This window comes from Dipodomys merriami, unplaced genomic scaffold (assembly GCF_024711535.1).
Source record: "Dipodomys merriami isolate MVZ:Mamm:240054 unplaced genomic scaffold, mDipMer1.0.p SCAF_9, whole genome shotgun sequence".
Taxonomy (NCBI): domain Eukaryota; kingdom Metazoa; phylum Chordata; class Mammalia; order Rodentia; family Heteromyidae; genus Dipodomys; species Dipodomys merriami.
Window position 1 is genome coordinate 34,111,351 of NW_027206512.1, and position 15,409 is coordinate 34,126,759.

The 15,409-nt window shown below is 44.8% G+C and overlaps 1 protein-coding gene across 3 annotated transcripts in view; it reads right to left on the bottom strand.

Moving 5' to 3' along the window:
* Positions 1–2,921: 2,921 nt before the first annotated feature.
* Spmap2l (sperm microtubule associated protein 2 like) overlaps positions 2,922–15,409 on the bottom strand; it is a 41,889-nt gene continuing 29,401 nt past the window's right edge. For 2 of the 3 annotated variants that reach the window (XM_070012328.1, XM_070012327.1), the window contains 4 exons: positions 12,763–12,877; positions 7,616–7,747; positions 5,018–5,193; positions 2,923–3,261 (listed from right to left, as the gene is read on the bottom strand). In XM_070012328.1, coding sequence (XP_069868429.1) covers positions 3,147–3,261; positions 5,018–5,193; positions 7,616–7,747; positions 12,763–12,877 — 538 coding nt within the window. In that variant the 3' untranslated portion in view covers positions 2,923–3,146. Of the gene's footprint in view, positions 3,262–5,017; positions 5,194–7,615; positions 7,748–12,762; positions 12,878–15,409 lie in introns of all 3 variants that reach the window. The other variant, XM_070012329.1, reaches the window with a different exon arrangement.

Genomic DNA, 15,409 nt, shown 5'->3' on the forward strand with positions numbered 1-15,409 from the left:
CATGTGTACATACCCATGCCTTCCTAGTCTTCTCCAACCACCCTTTGATGCATACCACCGTAGGGCTCACCCAGGAGTTTGAGAAGAACCAGCCTGTATCTCAAAGGCAGGCACACACAAGGTTATCCACAGCTAAGTCAAAGCCATCTTCTCCTCTTCCTATTCCTTCACCTTCCTTCTCTTCCCTCCACCTATTCCTCTTCCTACTTTGATTGCCCTCCATCTCCTTCTCCCTTTCTTCCTCCTCCTTCCCTGCCCCTGCTTTTCCCTCTGCCTTCTTTCCCTGTTTTTCTCTTCACCCATCCCTCCCCCTCCTCCTCTGCCATACCCTTTTTTCCTCTTCTCTCATCCCTTCTGGCTTTCCCCTTCTCCTCCTCTTCCTCCTCCTCTTTCCATCCCTCTTCCTCCAAGATGATTGCCCATATTCATTTAATAGCAGTAACCCTCCCATCCCCCACACATCTGTGGTTTCATCAAAGTTTGTTACCTGAAGTCAACTGTGATCTGAAAATATCCCACTTGAACAGTTCCAGAGTTAAACAGTTTGATCTTTCAAATTGTATGCTATTCCAAGTAGCATAGGGAAATCTCACTCTCTCCTGTTACTCTTGCCTGGAGTACAGATGATCCCTTTGTCCAATGAATCCACACATATGAAACCCACCCATTAGTCTCTCAGTAGCCACCTTCTAATTAGGTGATGTCACTTCTCCTGTATTCTAGTGTTCATTTGTGTGTAAGTAACCTTTTACTTGATAATGGCACCAAGGTGCAGAAGTGGTTATGATAGCTATTCAAATACGCCAAAGAAAAGACAGAAACTGCTTGCAAATGAGTCACACTTCCAGCTTTTTTTCCTTTAGTTCTTTTTTAGGTGGGAATCTCAAGTTTTTGCATAGGACCAGTCTCAAAGTATAGTTCTCTCAATTTGCCTCCTCAGGAATTGGGATTACAAGGGTGAGCCACTGAGACCATCCCTAAATATTGTTAAATTCAAATGCATGCTTTATTAGATGCAGTTTCTCACATAGACGTTACAGCAGTGTGTCAAGAACCCACTTTATACATAGACAGTGAGGCACAGGGAAGGGAGTGAAGAAAAAATGTAAGATCATACACCTGTGCAATGACCCCTGGGAAATACAGACTCAAGTTTATCTAAAGGAAGGCCTTCAAAATAGAACTCATTTGCAAGATAAGCATTCGAACAAGTTCATTTCATTCATATCTAATATGCTCTATAAAGTTAGTTTAATTGACAAAATACTGGTGCCTGGAGAGAACAGAATAAGTTAAACCCGGGGAACATTGTTCCATAGAGCTCATGTTTTTGTATTTTGTTTGTTAATTTTATTTGGTTGTGGGGGCTGAACTCTGAGCCTGGGTGGTGTCCCTCAGGTCCTCAGCTAAAGGCTAGTGCTCTAGAACTTGAGCCACAGCGCCACTTTTGGCTTTTTCTGCTTATGTGGTGCTGATGAATCGAACCTAGGGCCTCATGCATGCAAGGCAAGCGCTCTACCACTGAGCCACCTTCCCAGCCCAATAGAGCTCAAGTTTGCCATTAAAAGCAATGTGTGCTGGGTGCTGCTTGTTTACACATGTAATTCTAGCTACTCAGGAGGCTGAGATCTGACAAGATCAAAAGCAACCTGGGTAGGAAAGTCTGAGACTCTCATCTCCAGTTAATCGCAAGAAAAGCGGAAAGTGGTGCTGTAGCACAGTGGTGGGTGCTAGCCTTGAGCATAGACATTTGGGACAGTGCCCAAGTCTCCTGAGTTCAAGGCCCAGGACTGGTGTAAAAATGAAAATAATATCTGTGGAGATGGGAGAGAAAAACTGGGAGAGAGCAACGAAAGACTTGACATTGTTTAAAAAAAAGCATACTCTTTTTTTTTTTTTTGGGGGGGGGTCCGGTCATGGGGCCTGAACTCTAGGCTTGAGCACTGTCCCTCAGTTCTTCAGCTCAAGGCTAGCACTCTATCACTTGAGCCACAATGCCACTTCCAGTTTTTTTTTCTTTTTGCTTATGTGGTGCTGAGGAATCGAACCAGGGCCTCAGGCATGCAAGGCAAGCGCTCTACCACTGAGCCACCTTCCCAGCCCAAGAAGCATACTCTTTGCCTGACTGATGTAACTGTAATCTCTCCATATATCACCTTCATGATTATGATAAAACCTTTTAAAAGAAATGTCTTTGGTCTCTGTCTACCTTTTTTACCCCGTAAACTCTTTTCAGTTTCTTTTTTGAGATGGGATGTCACTGTCAATGTCACTGTGTTGCCATGACAAATCTCAAACCTCTAGACTCTAGCAATCCTCCCACCTCAGCCTTCCCTAGAATGTTGGTCTACAGGTGTGCACCACCATGCTGAGCAAGGTGGCTTTTCTTGTCAGTCCTGTCACTGAAGTCTGCACGTGAGGGATGGAAACAAGATTGGGGGAGATGGCCTCTTGTTTTGTTTTGGTCGGTCATGAGGCCTGATCTCTGCACCTGGGTGCTGTCCCTCAGTTCTTCAGCTCAAGGCTAGCTTCTACCACTTGAGCCATAGCTCTGCTTCTGGATTTTTCTGCTTATGTGGTGCTGAGGAATTGAACCCAGGGCCTCATGCATGCAAGGCAAGCACTCTATACCACTGAGCCACCTTCCCAGACCCCAAATATCCTCTTCTTGTGGTAACCCTAAACTGCATATGAAAACATTCCAGTTTCTCCAGAAAGCCCGGCCCAGTTCATTGTAGTTGCAGGTAGCACAGGGAGGTTGGGAAGTGGCACAAGCAGTGATCCCAGTAGCCATGGCTGCTAGAGAAGGAAGAGCTGGAGGCAGGCACAGGGCCTGGGAACCAGATTCAGCAGGAGAAGAAGACTGAGGGCCCTAAGGAGAAGAACAGCAGCCACAACCACGGGCATCTGGGGACCTACAGAGAGACGGAAGGCTACGGAGGAGGCTCTGCTTCTCTTTATTACGTGCTGGGATCCCTAAACCTGCCAGTGCCACACTTCCAGGTGGCAGCAGCAATTGCTACTTGGTGTTCACAAGGGTCTTCTCTAGAGCACCATAGTTAGGGGTTGGAAAACACAGGAAACTATGTCATCTAATATTCGTTCTATATACTTGACTAGTGTGTGGCAGAGATTCTTGTCTGCACTTAGTGTACAACAGGTTCTGCCAACTGTTGGACTCTCGCAGAACAATGTGCTGTCAGAGCAGCTGGCTTGACTTTAAAGGCATCGGGGTCGTAATATGTCACATTCACAGGAGTCCTGAAATAGAAGAAGAAAACAACCTCAAGTGAAATGAACTGAAGACACAACCAGTGCTCTCCCCAAGTGGTAAATACTGGGACATTAGCCATTAGATAGTTATCACTTTCATGGCACAGAAGAGGAATGGAAGACGCAGAGAAGTTAAACAAGTGAGCCAGAGGCTAAGTGTTGTAGCATGTCTGGAAGTTCCACACTTGGGAGGATGAGGCGGGAGGATTCCAAATGCAAGGCCAGCCCCAATGACATTACAGAGCAAAATCCTCTCTCAAAAAGCCAAGGCTGCAGCTCAAGCACAAGTCCCATAAATTATCAGCATGCCAAAAAAAAAAAAAATCTGTGACCAAACCCACACGTGCCTATATTTCAAGTCAGGGCTTCAAACGTGCTGAACAGATGCTCTACCACGTAAGCTATAGTCCCAATCCATTTTGCTTATTTTTCAAACTGGGTCTTACTTTCTATTCCAGGCTACCCGTGTAGCTAGGGTGACAGGTGTGCACCACTATACCCAGCTGTTTATAGGTTGATATGGCATCTTACAAACTTTTCCACAGACTAGTATCAAACACTGATTTTTTTTAAAGATATATCTCCTGAGGAGTCAGGATTACAGGCGTGAACCTCTGCACCATGCTCCAAATATCACTGTGATGAACAAGTTCATGTTCATATCTCATGATCCATTTTTAGACTGGCAGTAGGGATTTTGGGCCAGACTCCCACTATTTGGTCAAACCAGAGACTCCCTCTAAACACAGCCTGTATACTGCTCTGGGATTATAGGCACATACTTCCACGTCAGGCTGTCTGCTGACCCTTTAGTGTTAGACTTCTTCTAACATCTACTTTTTATCTTTTTTGGTCATGGAGTTTGAACTCTGGGCCTAGGTCCTGTCCCTCACTTCTTCAGTTCAAGGCGAGCACTCTACAATTGAGCCACCTTGACACTTCCAGTCTTGTGGTGATTTATTGGAGATATGAGTCTCACAGACTATCCTGACCTGGCTGGCTTTGAACTGCGATCCCCAGATCTCAACCTCCAAGTAGCTAGGATTATACACATGAGCCACTGATGTCTGGCTGATCATCTGCTTTTTGTTGTTGTTGGTCATAGGGCTTGATCTCAAGACCTAGGTACTCTCTCTGAGCTCTTCTGCTCAAGTGGTCTACCACTGAGCACCAGCACCACTGTCTTGCCCAGGCTGGCTCTGAATCTCCATGCTCAGATATCAGCCTCCTTAGTAGCTAGGATTACAGGTGTGAGACACCAGCACCCAGCTCATCTCTACCATCTATGATTAGGACTATCATATATTTCTCACTGTAAACAGTGGCAGGTTTCTACTGGATTTGGTGTTGGTTAGGTTTTTCTTTTATAGCTTTTTTTATTTGTCCTTTGGTTAACTGGCCTGAATTGAGCGCCTGGGAACAGTCCTTGAGCCACCTTGTGCTCAAGGCACCTGCTCTACCACTTGAGCCACAGCATCACTTTCGGTTTCTGAGTGCTAAATTGAAGATAAAGAGTCCCATGGGACTTTTCTGTCCAGGCTGGCTTTGAACCACAATCCTCAGATCTCAGCCTCCTGAGTAGGTAGGATTACAGGCATAAGCCACTGGCGCCTGGCTTTACTGCTGTTTTTGTATTGTGATTGCATTTGTTGTCTTTCTGCAATTCTTTTCCCTGGCCTGATCAGGTAAACCTTCCCACTCCTCGCAAACCTTGCTGTCCCACACTGGCCTTAAACCAACATACCTTGTATTTGGATTCGCAAGCTCCAGAATTCTAGGAGATACTTTTGAATGGATAGCAGCATAAGACACTGGCCATTTGGCGTCCCGGGCAGGGAGATAGTCTGGATGAACGGGCTTCGACTTAGCTAGATCTGTTATTCGAGGACTAGGTACAGCTAACATGGCGGCAGAGGCTATCTGCAGAAACAAGGAGACACCAGGTTACACCACAGATGGCACCATGCCGCCTTACCTGGGCATCTCCCACCCCTGCAGCCGCCACCATTCCTCTCCTGTATGACTGCAACTCCCTCCTAACTGTCCCCCCCTCCTCCCATCCCTGCAGTCCAGTTCAGCCTCCCAGTGTCTGTCAGGAGAGAAGGTGCAGTGAGTGAGGGTGTCCAGGAGGCAGAGCACATCCGAGAGATCCGCCTACATCACCCCATTCATCCTCCTAACAGCCCTTGATCCAAGTCTACCCCAAAGCCCCAGCCACAACCCTTCCCTGGCTCTCCATTGGACTCATGGCTAACACACCAGGCAGGCTCTCTCTCCCTGGGCCCAGAAGGCCTGTAGAAGGATCTTGGCTGCTATTGTTCTTCTCTGATCTCATCTTCCTCCCCTCCCTCCTCTAGCTCCATCTACCTCATGACATTTCCACTTTCTACTTCTGCTGAAAATCCTGTCTTGGCTTTACTGCCTCTTCTTCTTTCACATCCCAAAATTCAAACATCACAATCTCAAAGAGATCCTTCTGACCAGGCTTTCTGATGTGCCTTTGTAACAGTACTCATTATTGGGTGTGTGTGTGTGTGTGTGTGTGTGTGTGTGTGTGTGTGTGTGTGTGTGTGTGTGTGTGTGTGTGTGTGTGTGTGTGTGTGTGTGTGTGTGTGTGTGTGTGTGTGTGTGTGTGTGTGTGTGTGTGTGTGTGTGTGTGTGTGTGTGTGTTTGTATTTTTTGCCAGTCCTGGGGCTTGAGCTCTGGGGCTTGGGCACTGTCCCAGAGCCTCTTTGTGCTCAAGGCTAGTGCCTTACCACTTGAGCTACTGGCTTTTTCTGATTGGTTTACTGGAGACAAAAAGTCTCTTGGACTTTCCTGCCTGGGCTGGCTTTGAACTGTGGCCATCAGATCTCAGCCTCCTGAATACCTAGGATTACAGGTGTGAGCCTCCTTCACCCTGGCTTGTGGGGCTTCTGTCATCGTTGTTTTTTGTTTTTTCTACTATGTAGCCCAGCGTGACCTTAATTCATGATCTCCTCGTCCTAAGTGCTGAGATTACAGGCATACATCATGTAAGCTCTTTTACTCTTGTTCACAGCACTTATTTGCACCTGAATTAGCTGCCTTCTGTCTTTGTTTATTATCCCTTCTCTCCATTAGAATAGTAGCTGCTCAGTGCCAGGTACTTGTTTCCCAATAGCTAGTACACACTGACACTTAAGAGTTATATGTTAATCCATTATTGCTTTGAAGACTAACTCTGCCATACTGCCTTTCCACCATTTGCAAGGTGAGACCTCACTGGAAAAAAAAAAAAAAGATGCACAGTTGGTACAGCTCGGCAGCCCCGAAGTGTTCCATATGGAGCTGGCAAACGTTGTTCTGGGGTGCTAGAATATGGTTTTCAGTGAGAGCAGGCTCCCTTTGTGCTTTTAAAAACAAAAAACAAGAAATGAATTCCAGCAGTAATGCAACATTACATACTAAGACCAGAGAACAAAGCCATTGTCCTGCCAACTGAAACACTCTATGAGGTTTGTTCCTAGAGTGGTATTTTTCCTATGGGTTTCCACATCTAAATCTTGGTGCTTAGAGAGGAGGAAACTGGTCTCACCTCCTCTGGCAACGCAATCAAGATATTTACTGAAAACCCATCTAGGACCAGGCAGAAAGCTGGTAGCAGATCAGTGGAGGGGATGTGAGGAGGAGGGAGATGGAGAAGCCGCTGACCGTGCCAGGCCCAGTGAGGGGAGCCATGTCTTCCTCACCTCACATCTATGTCACACCTGTCCACCATTCCTTTGCTCTACCCAGCTTCAAGCTCATCTCAATCTGAGGGCTTTGACCAGGGCTCTTCCCTTTACTGGAATATTCTCCAGCCCTCCTTTACTGGTTGCTTATCCTTCAGGACTGGGGCAGTCCCTGTCTTCGCGAGGTACTCACCACTCACTGCACACAGCCTGTCCCCACCAAGTCCCTCGTCTCCCACTTTATCTTCCAGACCACTTACCACTAGCTGACATGATCAATTAATTATTCGTTGTCTCCACTGAGCAGCGTGGAGCTCTGCGTTGTTCCCTGGGAACATGGGCCAGCTCACAGATGCGGTCAGACACCTGTTCTGTGACCTTGGCCACTTAGTGCCTCAGGAGGCTCTCCACATAGGGCTAGAAGGAGTAAGGTGGGGACTTGAACCCAGCTCCAACTAGCTCCCAAACCCATGCTCCTTGCCCACCACTCGGGTGCCTCTCTCCATGTCACACAGCTAGGTCTTCCTTCCTGCTGCAGGCCCCCTTTCAAGATTCCCTTCCCAGTGATTTTGGGCTGGGCCTTGCAGAGGTAAAATTGCACCCCGGGAGCAGGGAGAAGAGAGCTGGGGATGGCGAGCGGCCATGCTTACAGGACGGATGGGCTTCTCACTTCTCTCTCTCTCGTAGCAGAGCCCCTCTAACTTGATCCTTGGGTGGGCAAGGTCTATAATCCTTGGAGTTGCAATAGCACTCAAGGCAGATGCTGGAATTCTGTTCTCAAGCTAGAGTAGAAAGAGAAAAAATTATACCAGAAACAATCAAATGATAAACATTATTGGAAATGGCAATCTAACTCAAAATCATAGAGGGCTAGCCTTGAACAGGTCAGGGACAGCACCCAAACCTTGAGCACCCACAACTGACAAAATAAAAAACACCAAAGGAAAGAAAAGAATGAGAAATAGGCTGGGCACCCGTGGCTCACACCTCTCATCCTAGCTACTCAGGAGGCTGAAATCTGAGGATTGGGGTTCAGAGCCAGGCTGGGCAGGAAAGTCCACGAGACTTTTATCTCCAGTTAATCACCAGAAAACCAGAAGTGGTGCTGTTGCTCAAGGTGGTAGAGTACTACCCTTGAGCGGAAAAAGCTCAGGGACAGCACTGAGGCCTGAGTTCAAGCCCCATGACTGATAAAGGAAGTAAATAAACAAACATCATTAACTTCAAATTACAAAGCATAGCCTGTTCTCTGGACCATATTTCTCACAACCAAACAGGAAGAAGGAGAACCAGGCAGAACCCCTGACCCTACTGGTAGAATTGATTTCCATCCTTCTCACATACCAAAACTGTATTGTGTGAATTCTAAGCCAGAATTTCAGGTCTAACTGCTAAAGTACAGATATGGAGGAAACAGCCAGCAATGTTATATACTGACTTGAGAAATAAATGGCCATGTGGATTTGTGGGCTGATACAGTCATTCAAGAGGGCACTGAGAAAACATAAAACTTCCATTTGAAATGAGTGTCAGGAGAACAGATTTTCAATTATGACATTAAATTGAAATCTTTTTTTTAATTTAATTTTATTTTATTTGTGAACATACTGTACAGAGGGGTTACAATTACATGGTAAATTGAAATCTTGATTTTATGTTTATTCTTAGACCATTACAAACCTCAGGCATTCTGTATTTGTAAGTTTAAAGTTAAATTTTAAGGCAATGATTTAATAGCTCAGAAAGTTTTGTTTTCCAGTGTAGATGATTGAAATAAAATCAGATGAGCCAAGTGTTGCTTGCTCATGCCTATAATTCTAGCTACTCAGAAGGCTGAGATCTGAGGACCATGGTTCGAAACTCAGCCTGGGCTAAAAATACTCCATGAGACTTATCTCCAGTTGATCACAGCAAAGCCAGAATTGGAGCTTGACTCAAGTGGTAGAGTGGTAGCCTTAAGTGAAAAGCCTGAGGCAGCAACCAGGCCCTGAGTTAAAGCCCCAGACAGTACTGGCACAAGAAACAAAGGAAACAAAATAAATCATCTGGGTGTAGGTAGCTCAGACCTTTAGGATCATGGTTTAAAACCAACTTGAACAGTAAAGTCTCTGCTACAACTAAGCAGCCAAACACCAGACTGGAAACATGACTCAAGTGATAGAGGCTCCAACATAGCAAGCAAGCATGACACCCTGAGTTCAAGCCATAATGTCAGCACTCACCAAAAAATTCAAATGTAGGGGCTGGGAAGGTGGCTCAGTGGTAGAACGCTTGTCTTGCATGCATGAGGCCCTGGGTTCCATTCCTCAGCACGCCATAAGCAAAAAGAAAAAAGCTGGAAATGGCGCCTTGAGCTGAAGAGCTGAGGGACAGTGCCCAGGCCCAGAGTTCAGGCCCATGACCGGACCCCAAAATAAGTTCAAATGTAGCATATTTATAAGAATAGTTTATATTATATAATAATTTTGCTAACTACTATCTAGTAACTTATAGTTTACTACTAACCATTAAAAACTGTTAGCATTACAAATATAATAAGAAGCCAAGTGTTGGTGGCTCATGCATATAATCCCAGCTACTGAGGATGCATAGATAGATCATAGTTCAAAACCAACATGAACAGACAAATCTTGAAGGCTCTTGTTTGGTTTGGTTTGGTTTGTGCAGGTCCAGAGACTTAAACTCAAGACCTGGGTGTTGTCCCTGATCTTTCACTCAAGTCTAGTGCTCAACTACTTCACCACAGTGCCACTTCCAGATTTTTCTGAGTAGTTTATTGAAGATAAGAGTCTCATGGGGCCTAGGAATATGGCTTAGTGGTAGAGTGCTTGCCTAGTGTACATGAAGCCGTGGGTTCGATTCCTCACTGCCACATACAAAGCTGGAAGTGGCACCATGGCTCAAGTGGTAGAGTGCTAGCCTGGAGCAAAAGAAGCTCAGGGACAATGCCCAGACTCTGAGTGCAAGGCCCAAGACTGCCAAAAAAGGAAGAAAGAACAAAAAAGTCTCATGGGCTTTCCTGCCTGGGCTGGCTTTGAACTGTGATTCTCAGCCTCCCAAGTAGCTGGGATGACAGGCATGAGCCATGAGCACCTGGCCTGGGAGATTCCTATCTTCAATTAGCCAGCAAAAAGCTAGAAGTGGAGATATTACTCAAGATACAGAGCACCAGGTTGAACAAAATTTCTAAATGAGAGCACAAAGTATTGAGTCGTAGCCCTGGTCCCCGCACAAACATAAGGCAAAGATGATAAATCTAAAAAGCAAACTAACCCTTAAAGCCCACAAAAGTTTGACTTTAAATTTCAAATATATAACACAAAGATTATTTGTAGCCAGGGTCGGGAATACCAAAATACACACATCATTGGATGTGGCACTCATTTTTTTCAGGTCTCTGCATTCTTCCATACTTCTTCAGAGGTAGAGTTTGTGTTCTTGCCCCCTTGAGTTTGGCAAGACTTAAATGTTATCAGACCATAGAGTAGATTGCAGTGACTTGTAAGTTCCAAGGCCAAGCCATAAAAGGCCTCGGTCTCAGAATACCTCAAGACAAGCATTCCATTGTAAGAAACACAGCTGGCATGCCTGGACATGTGTTTGCCACAGGGTGAGGCCATAGAAAGTGTTGAACTTACTACCAACTGAGTTTAGCCTTAAGTCTTCCTTACCTAGGCATCAAGCATAGGGGCCACTGTGTCTGACAGAAAGCTTGAATCCCTAATCCTCAGGGAGATGTGTAGCGTCTAGAATCTTCAGTCTTGGAGAGGTGATTACTTCTACAAAAGGTTATGAGGGTGAGCCTCCCCTTAATGGAGGAAGTGTACTTTTGAAGAAAGTGAAGAGATCCTGGGAAGAAATCCTTATGTTTCTCTCTCTCTCTCTCTCTCTCTCTCTCTCTCTCTCACACACACACACACACACACACACACACACACACACACACACACACACACACACACACACACGAAGAGATCCCATAACACAGCAAGAGGAAGTGTACTTTTGAAGAAAGTGAAGAGATCCTGGGAAGAAATCCTTATGTTTCTCTCTCTCTCTCCTCTCTCTCTCTCTCTCTCTCTCTCTCTCTCTCTCTCTCACACACACACACACACACACACACACACACACACACACACACACACACACACACACACACACACACACACGAAGAGATCCCATAACACAGCAAGAGGAAGTGTACTTTTGAAGAAAGTGAAGAGATCCTGGGAAGAAATCCTTATGTTTCTCTCTCTCTCTCCTCTCTCTCTCTCTCTCTCTCTCTCACACACACACACACACACACACACACACACACACACACACACACAAAGAGATCCCATAACACAGCAAGATGACAACTACACAGAAGCTAGGAAGTGAACTTGCAGCAGAAGTCCGTCTTAATTTTGAACTTTGCAGCTTCCAGCACGTTTAGTTAAGCCTCCCCGTTTATGGTGGTAGTTTAGAAGAGCACAAGCTGCCTTAGGTAAGAAAGAGTCTCCGGAGGATTCCTTTCCAGCCATCCATGTAAATATGGATTTCCCAGCTAAAACCCAGACTTGAGAGCAGAGACAAGCCAACCCTTTCTTCCAGTCAGACTTTTTGACCCATGAACTCATTGTACATCACAGTGATTTGGGGATGGTTTAGCATGAAGCAAGGGGAACCAGATGGCAACAAGTTCTCTATATTGGCTTGAATGTTTGTTAAAATTCTTTTACTGAGCTGATTCGGTTTATAAGCCTAACTGAGCTCACTTTTAGTGGTTTAAAAGCAAGGAAATAAACCAACTACTGGCAGTCTGTGGCTTTTGGTAGCAAGACAGAAAGCAAGGCTCTGGGTGATGAGCCATCTCAGTGACATAAATAAGAAGTTCATGGAGGGCCAGGTGTATGGCACACCTGTGGTCCCAGCTGTGCTGGAGGGAGGGAGGAAGTAATTAGCTAGAGATCCCATCTGAAAAAAAAACCAAAAAACAAAAAAACCTTAAGGAACTAAAACACAAAAAAGGCAATCAGGCTAGAGCTGTGGCTCAAGTGGTGGCATGTGTGTTTAGTGAGCACAAGCCCCAGTTTAATCCCTTGTGCCAAGAAGAAAAGAAAGATCCAGTGGCATTGGCTGCTTGCTTCTAAGTACACTGCAGAACTTGAGAAATGATCAGCCCAGGCCTTTAAATGGCCATGTTAAGGGCCAGGTAGGAGGCTGGGAAAATTCTGTGATTTCCCTAATAAACCTTTATCTTCTATTTTCAGAGGCTTCAAATTCTGGAATGAAAATTCCAGAATGAATGAAAATTGAATTCTCAAACTTATCCCAACCTTTATGTCACAGTTGAGGCAATGCTTGGAAAGGAATGGGAGCTTGAAAACGGGCATGCAGATCTATGAGCAGACTTCATAAAGAAGTCTTTAAACCCTTAACTACAGCTGAACTTTCCTTACCACTGAAATCAGTGCTTCCACCCCTCTGAGGAGGTTAACCTGTCTGCACTCAGATTCCTTCTGGACAGTGCTGCCTTATCCCTGTGTGCTCTCACTGTGTCTAGATCTGTAACCAGAGCCCGGCTGCCATCGTATCCCGCCATGGTTTCACCAGCTGCCACACCTGCCCCACAGTCGGTCCTCTTTCAGTCCCCGTGTAGTGTCTCTCCTCACCCTGGCCAAGCCATGGCGCATGAAAAGGGGAGAGTGAGAAAATTTCCTTGGGTGAGAGAGGAAAGCACACACCTAGAAATCTGCAAGTGTCCTGTGATAAAGTGAACCAGACACTGAATCTCTCACGCGAGCCCACTTACACCTTTGGGAGGAATGTAGTTTGGATCTATAGCTTTTGCCATGGAGAGTTGCAGAATCCGGGCAGAAGGATCAGTGAAGCGAACACACTCTCTTGGGAAGTAATCACTGTTGGGCCTATATGCAAACAGAAATATGAAATAGTGTCATTCCAATCAAGTATCTGTCCTTTTTCCATCTTGGGAACATTGTTGCCAACAATTGTTAGCTCTCTTTAGAACAGATTAGTGTTTGTCAAAATTTAGTTACACTTTTTATTTGTTCATACCAGATATGTAAATATGTTTCTATATGTGAAACCAATTATCATGATGCCATGTAATCTTTTAAAATTTTTTAATTGTTATTACAAAGGCAGTGTACAGAAGGGTTACAAAAAATTTTTAATTGTTATTACAAAGGCAATGTACAGAAGGGTTACAGTTATATAAATAGGTAGAGTACATTTCTTATTGGACAATGTCACCCCTTCCCTTGCTCCCAAGATTTTCCCTCTCATCCCCACCTACCTGTTGTATACGCCATTTTCAACATGATGTCTAGTGAGTACCACTGTTGGATTTGCTCACCCTTTGTCCCTCCATCTGTACTCCTTTACCCTCCCAAAGCCAGATAAATGAACAAACAAGAAACAACAACAACAAAAACCCTCTTGTTTCCATTTCCTGAAGTTCACTCATAAATATTTTATCCGACTAGAGGCACATAGCCATGGTGCCTTTGTGTTCTTCTGCCAAGACTATCCTCCTTTGGTCTCAGTGTGTTAATGTCTAGGGTTTTGTATAACTTATTATGTCCTGGTATATTTTAGAGTTAACTTCTGCATATCCTTTTTTTTTAATGCCAGAACTGGGCTTAAACTCAAGGCCTCTTACCTCTCACTTAACTTTTCCTTCTAAAGCCTAAAATTTTTACCACATTGAGCTGTACCTCCACTTCTAGTGTTATCTGGTTCACTTGGAAAATAGCTGTCTATTGGATTTGTCTGTCTAGGCTGGCTTCAGAGTTCCTCAGATCTCAGCCTCCAGAGAAGCTTGGAACACAAGGGTGAGCCATTAATTCCGGGCCCTATGCCAAGTTTACATTTAACCCTGACTCAATTAAAAAAGAACCAGAATTGATTTCATGATGTATCATGGATGAGCTGGGACCTTCTGTTTGAAAACACATCAAAGTCTCCGACTAGATCCCAGAGCGAAAAATTCCGTTCTTCACTGAGGTCCTTTCTGTGAGGGTCATTCTCTCTCTGTCCCATGCAGTGCGATTTCAGGTCTATTGGTCATAGCTCCCTGCCACGGACCAATGGTCACACGCTGTCCTCCATATCTTTCTTTCCCTGACCCAAAACCCACCCATTAATCAAGAAATCTACAGATCTAATATGAAAGAAGCTTTTCTCAAAGGTATAAATACCCTGGAGAGGTAGGCTATAATATAGTTTTATCAGTGGGGGGGGGGAGGGACGGGGCGAGGGGAGGATGGGAAGGGATGGGAAGGGGAAACAAAGGAGGAGGCTACAATGCTTGATAAGAAATGTACTCATTATCTTGCCCATGTAATCGTAACCCCTCTATACAGTATTTTCAGAATAAAAAAAATATATAGTTTTATCAGAACTATGGAGATTGTACTCTATTAAAACTATTAACAAAATATGCTCAGTTATACTGCTGAGATATAATTAACATATATAACATACAATATTACATAATTAACACACTATAATTTATCTTTTCTCTTTTTTTTTTTTTACTGAGTGTACAACTAAATAGTTTCTAGAATAGCTGCAAATGAGTGCAACCATCACCATGAATTTAAGAATGTCCTAATCAACATGAAGGGAAAGGCCACAGCTGTTTGTGGTCACTTCTATTATTCACCTCCATCTCCGCCTCTGAGAACCAGTAATCTACTCTCAATCTCTATGTACTTCTGGGAATTGTACTTTATTTATATTTCTTTTTTTTTCTGGTCAGTCATGAGACTTGAACTTTGGGCTGGGGTACTGTCCCTTGAGCTCTTTTGCTGAAGGCTAGCATGCTACCACTTGAGCTGCAGCACCACTTACGGTTTTCTAGTGATTAATTGGAGATGAGTCTCACAGACTTTTCTACCCAGGCTGGCTTTGAACCCTGATCCTAAATCTCAGCCTCCTCAGTACAGGCAGTACAGGATTACAGGCATAAGCCACCAGAACCCAGCTTATACACACTTGCTGTGTGTGGGGCTTGAACTTGAGGCTTGGGCACTGTCCCTTATTTTTCGGCTTAAGACTGATGCTCTCCCACTTGAGCGACAGCTGTACTCTTTGATGCTTAACTGGAGACAATAATTTTCTTTCAGTGCATTGTGTCATCTCAACACGGCCCCTCACCACTGTGGTTTCTGGTATGAAGACACTCATTGGTATTAATGCAGGTGATTTTATGCACTGAGTCTGTGGTCTCTTAGGATTTTACTGTATGTATTGTTGTCACTACTGGAGTTTTACCTCGGGGCCTCAGTCTCACTTGGCTTTTTCACTCAAGGCTAGTGCTCTATTACTTGAGCCACATCTCTACTTCTGGCTTTTTTGCTATATAACTGGAGTGACTCGGATTTGTCTGGCTGGTTGGCTTTGAATCTCAGTCCTCAGATCTCAGCCTCCTG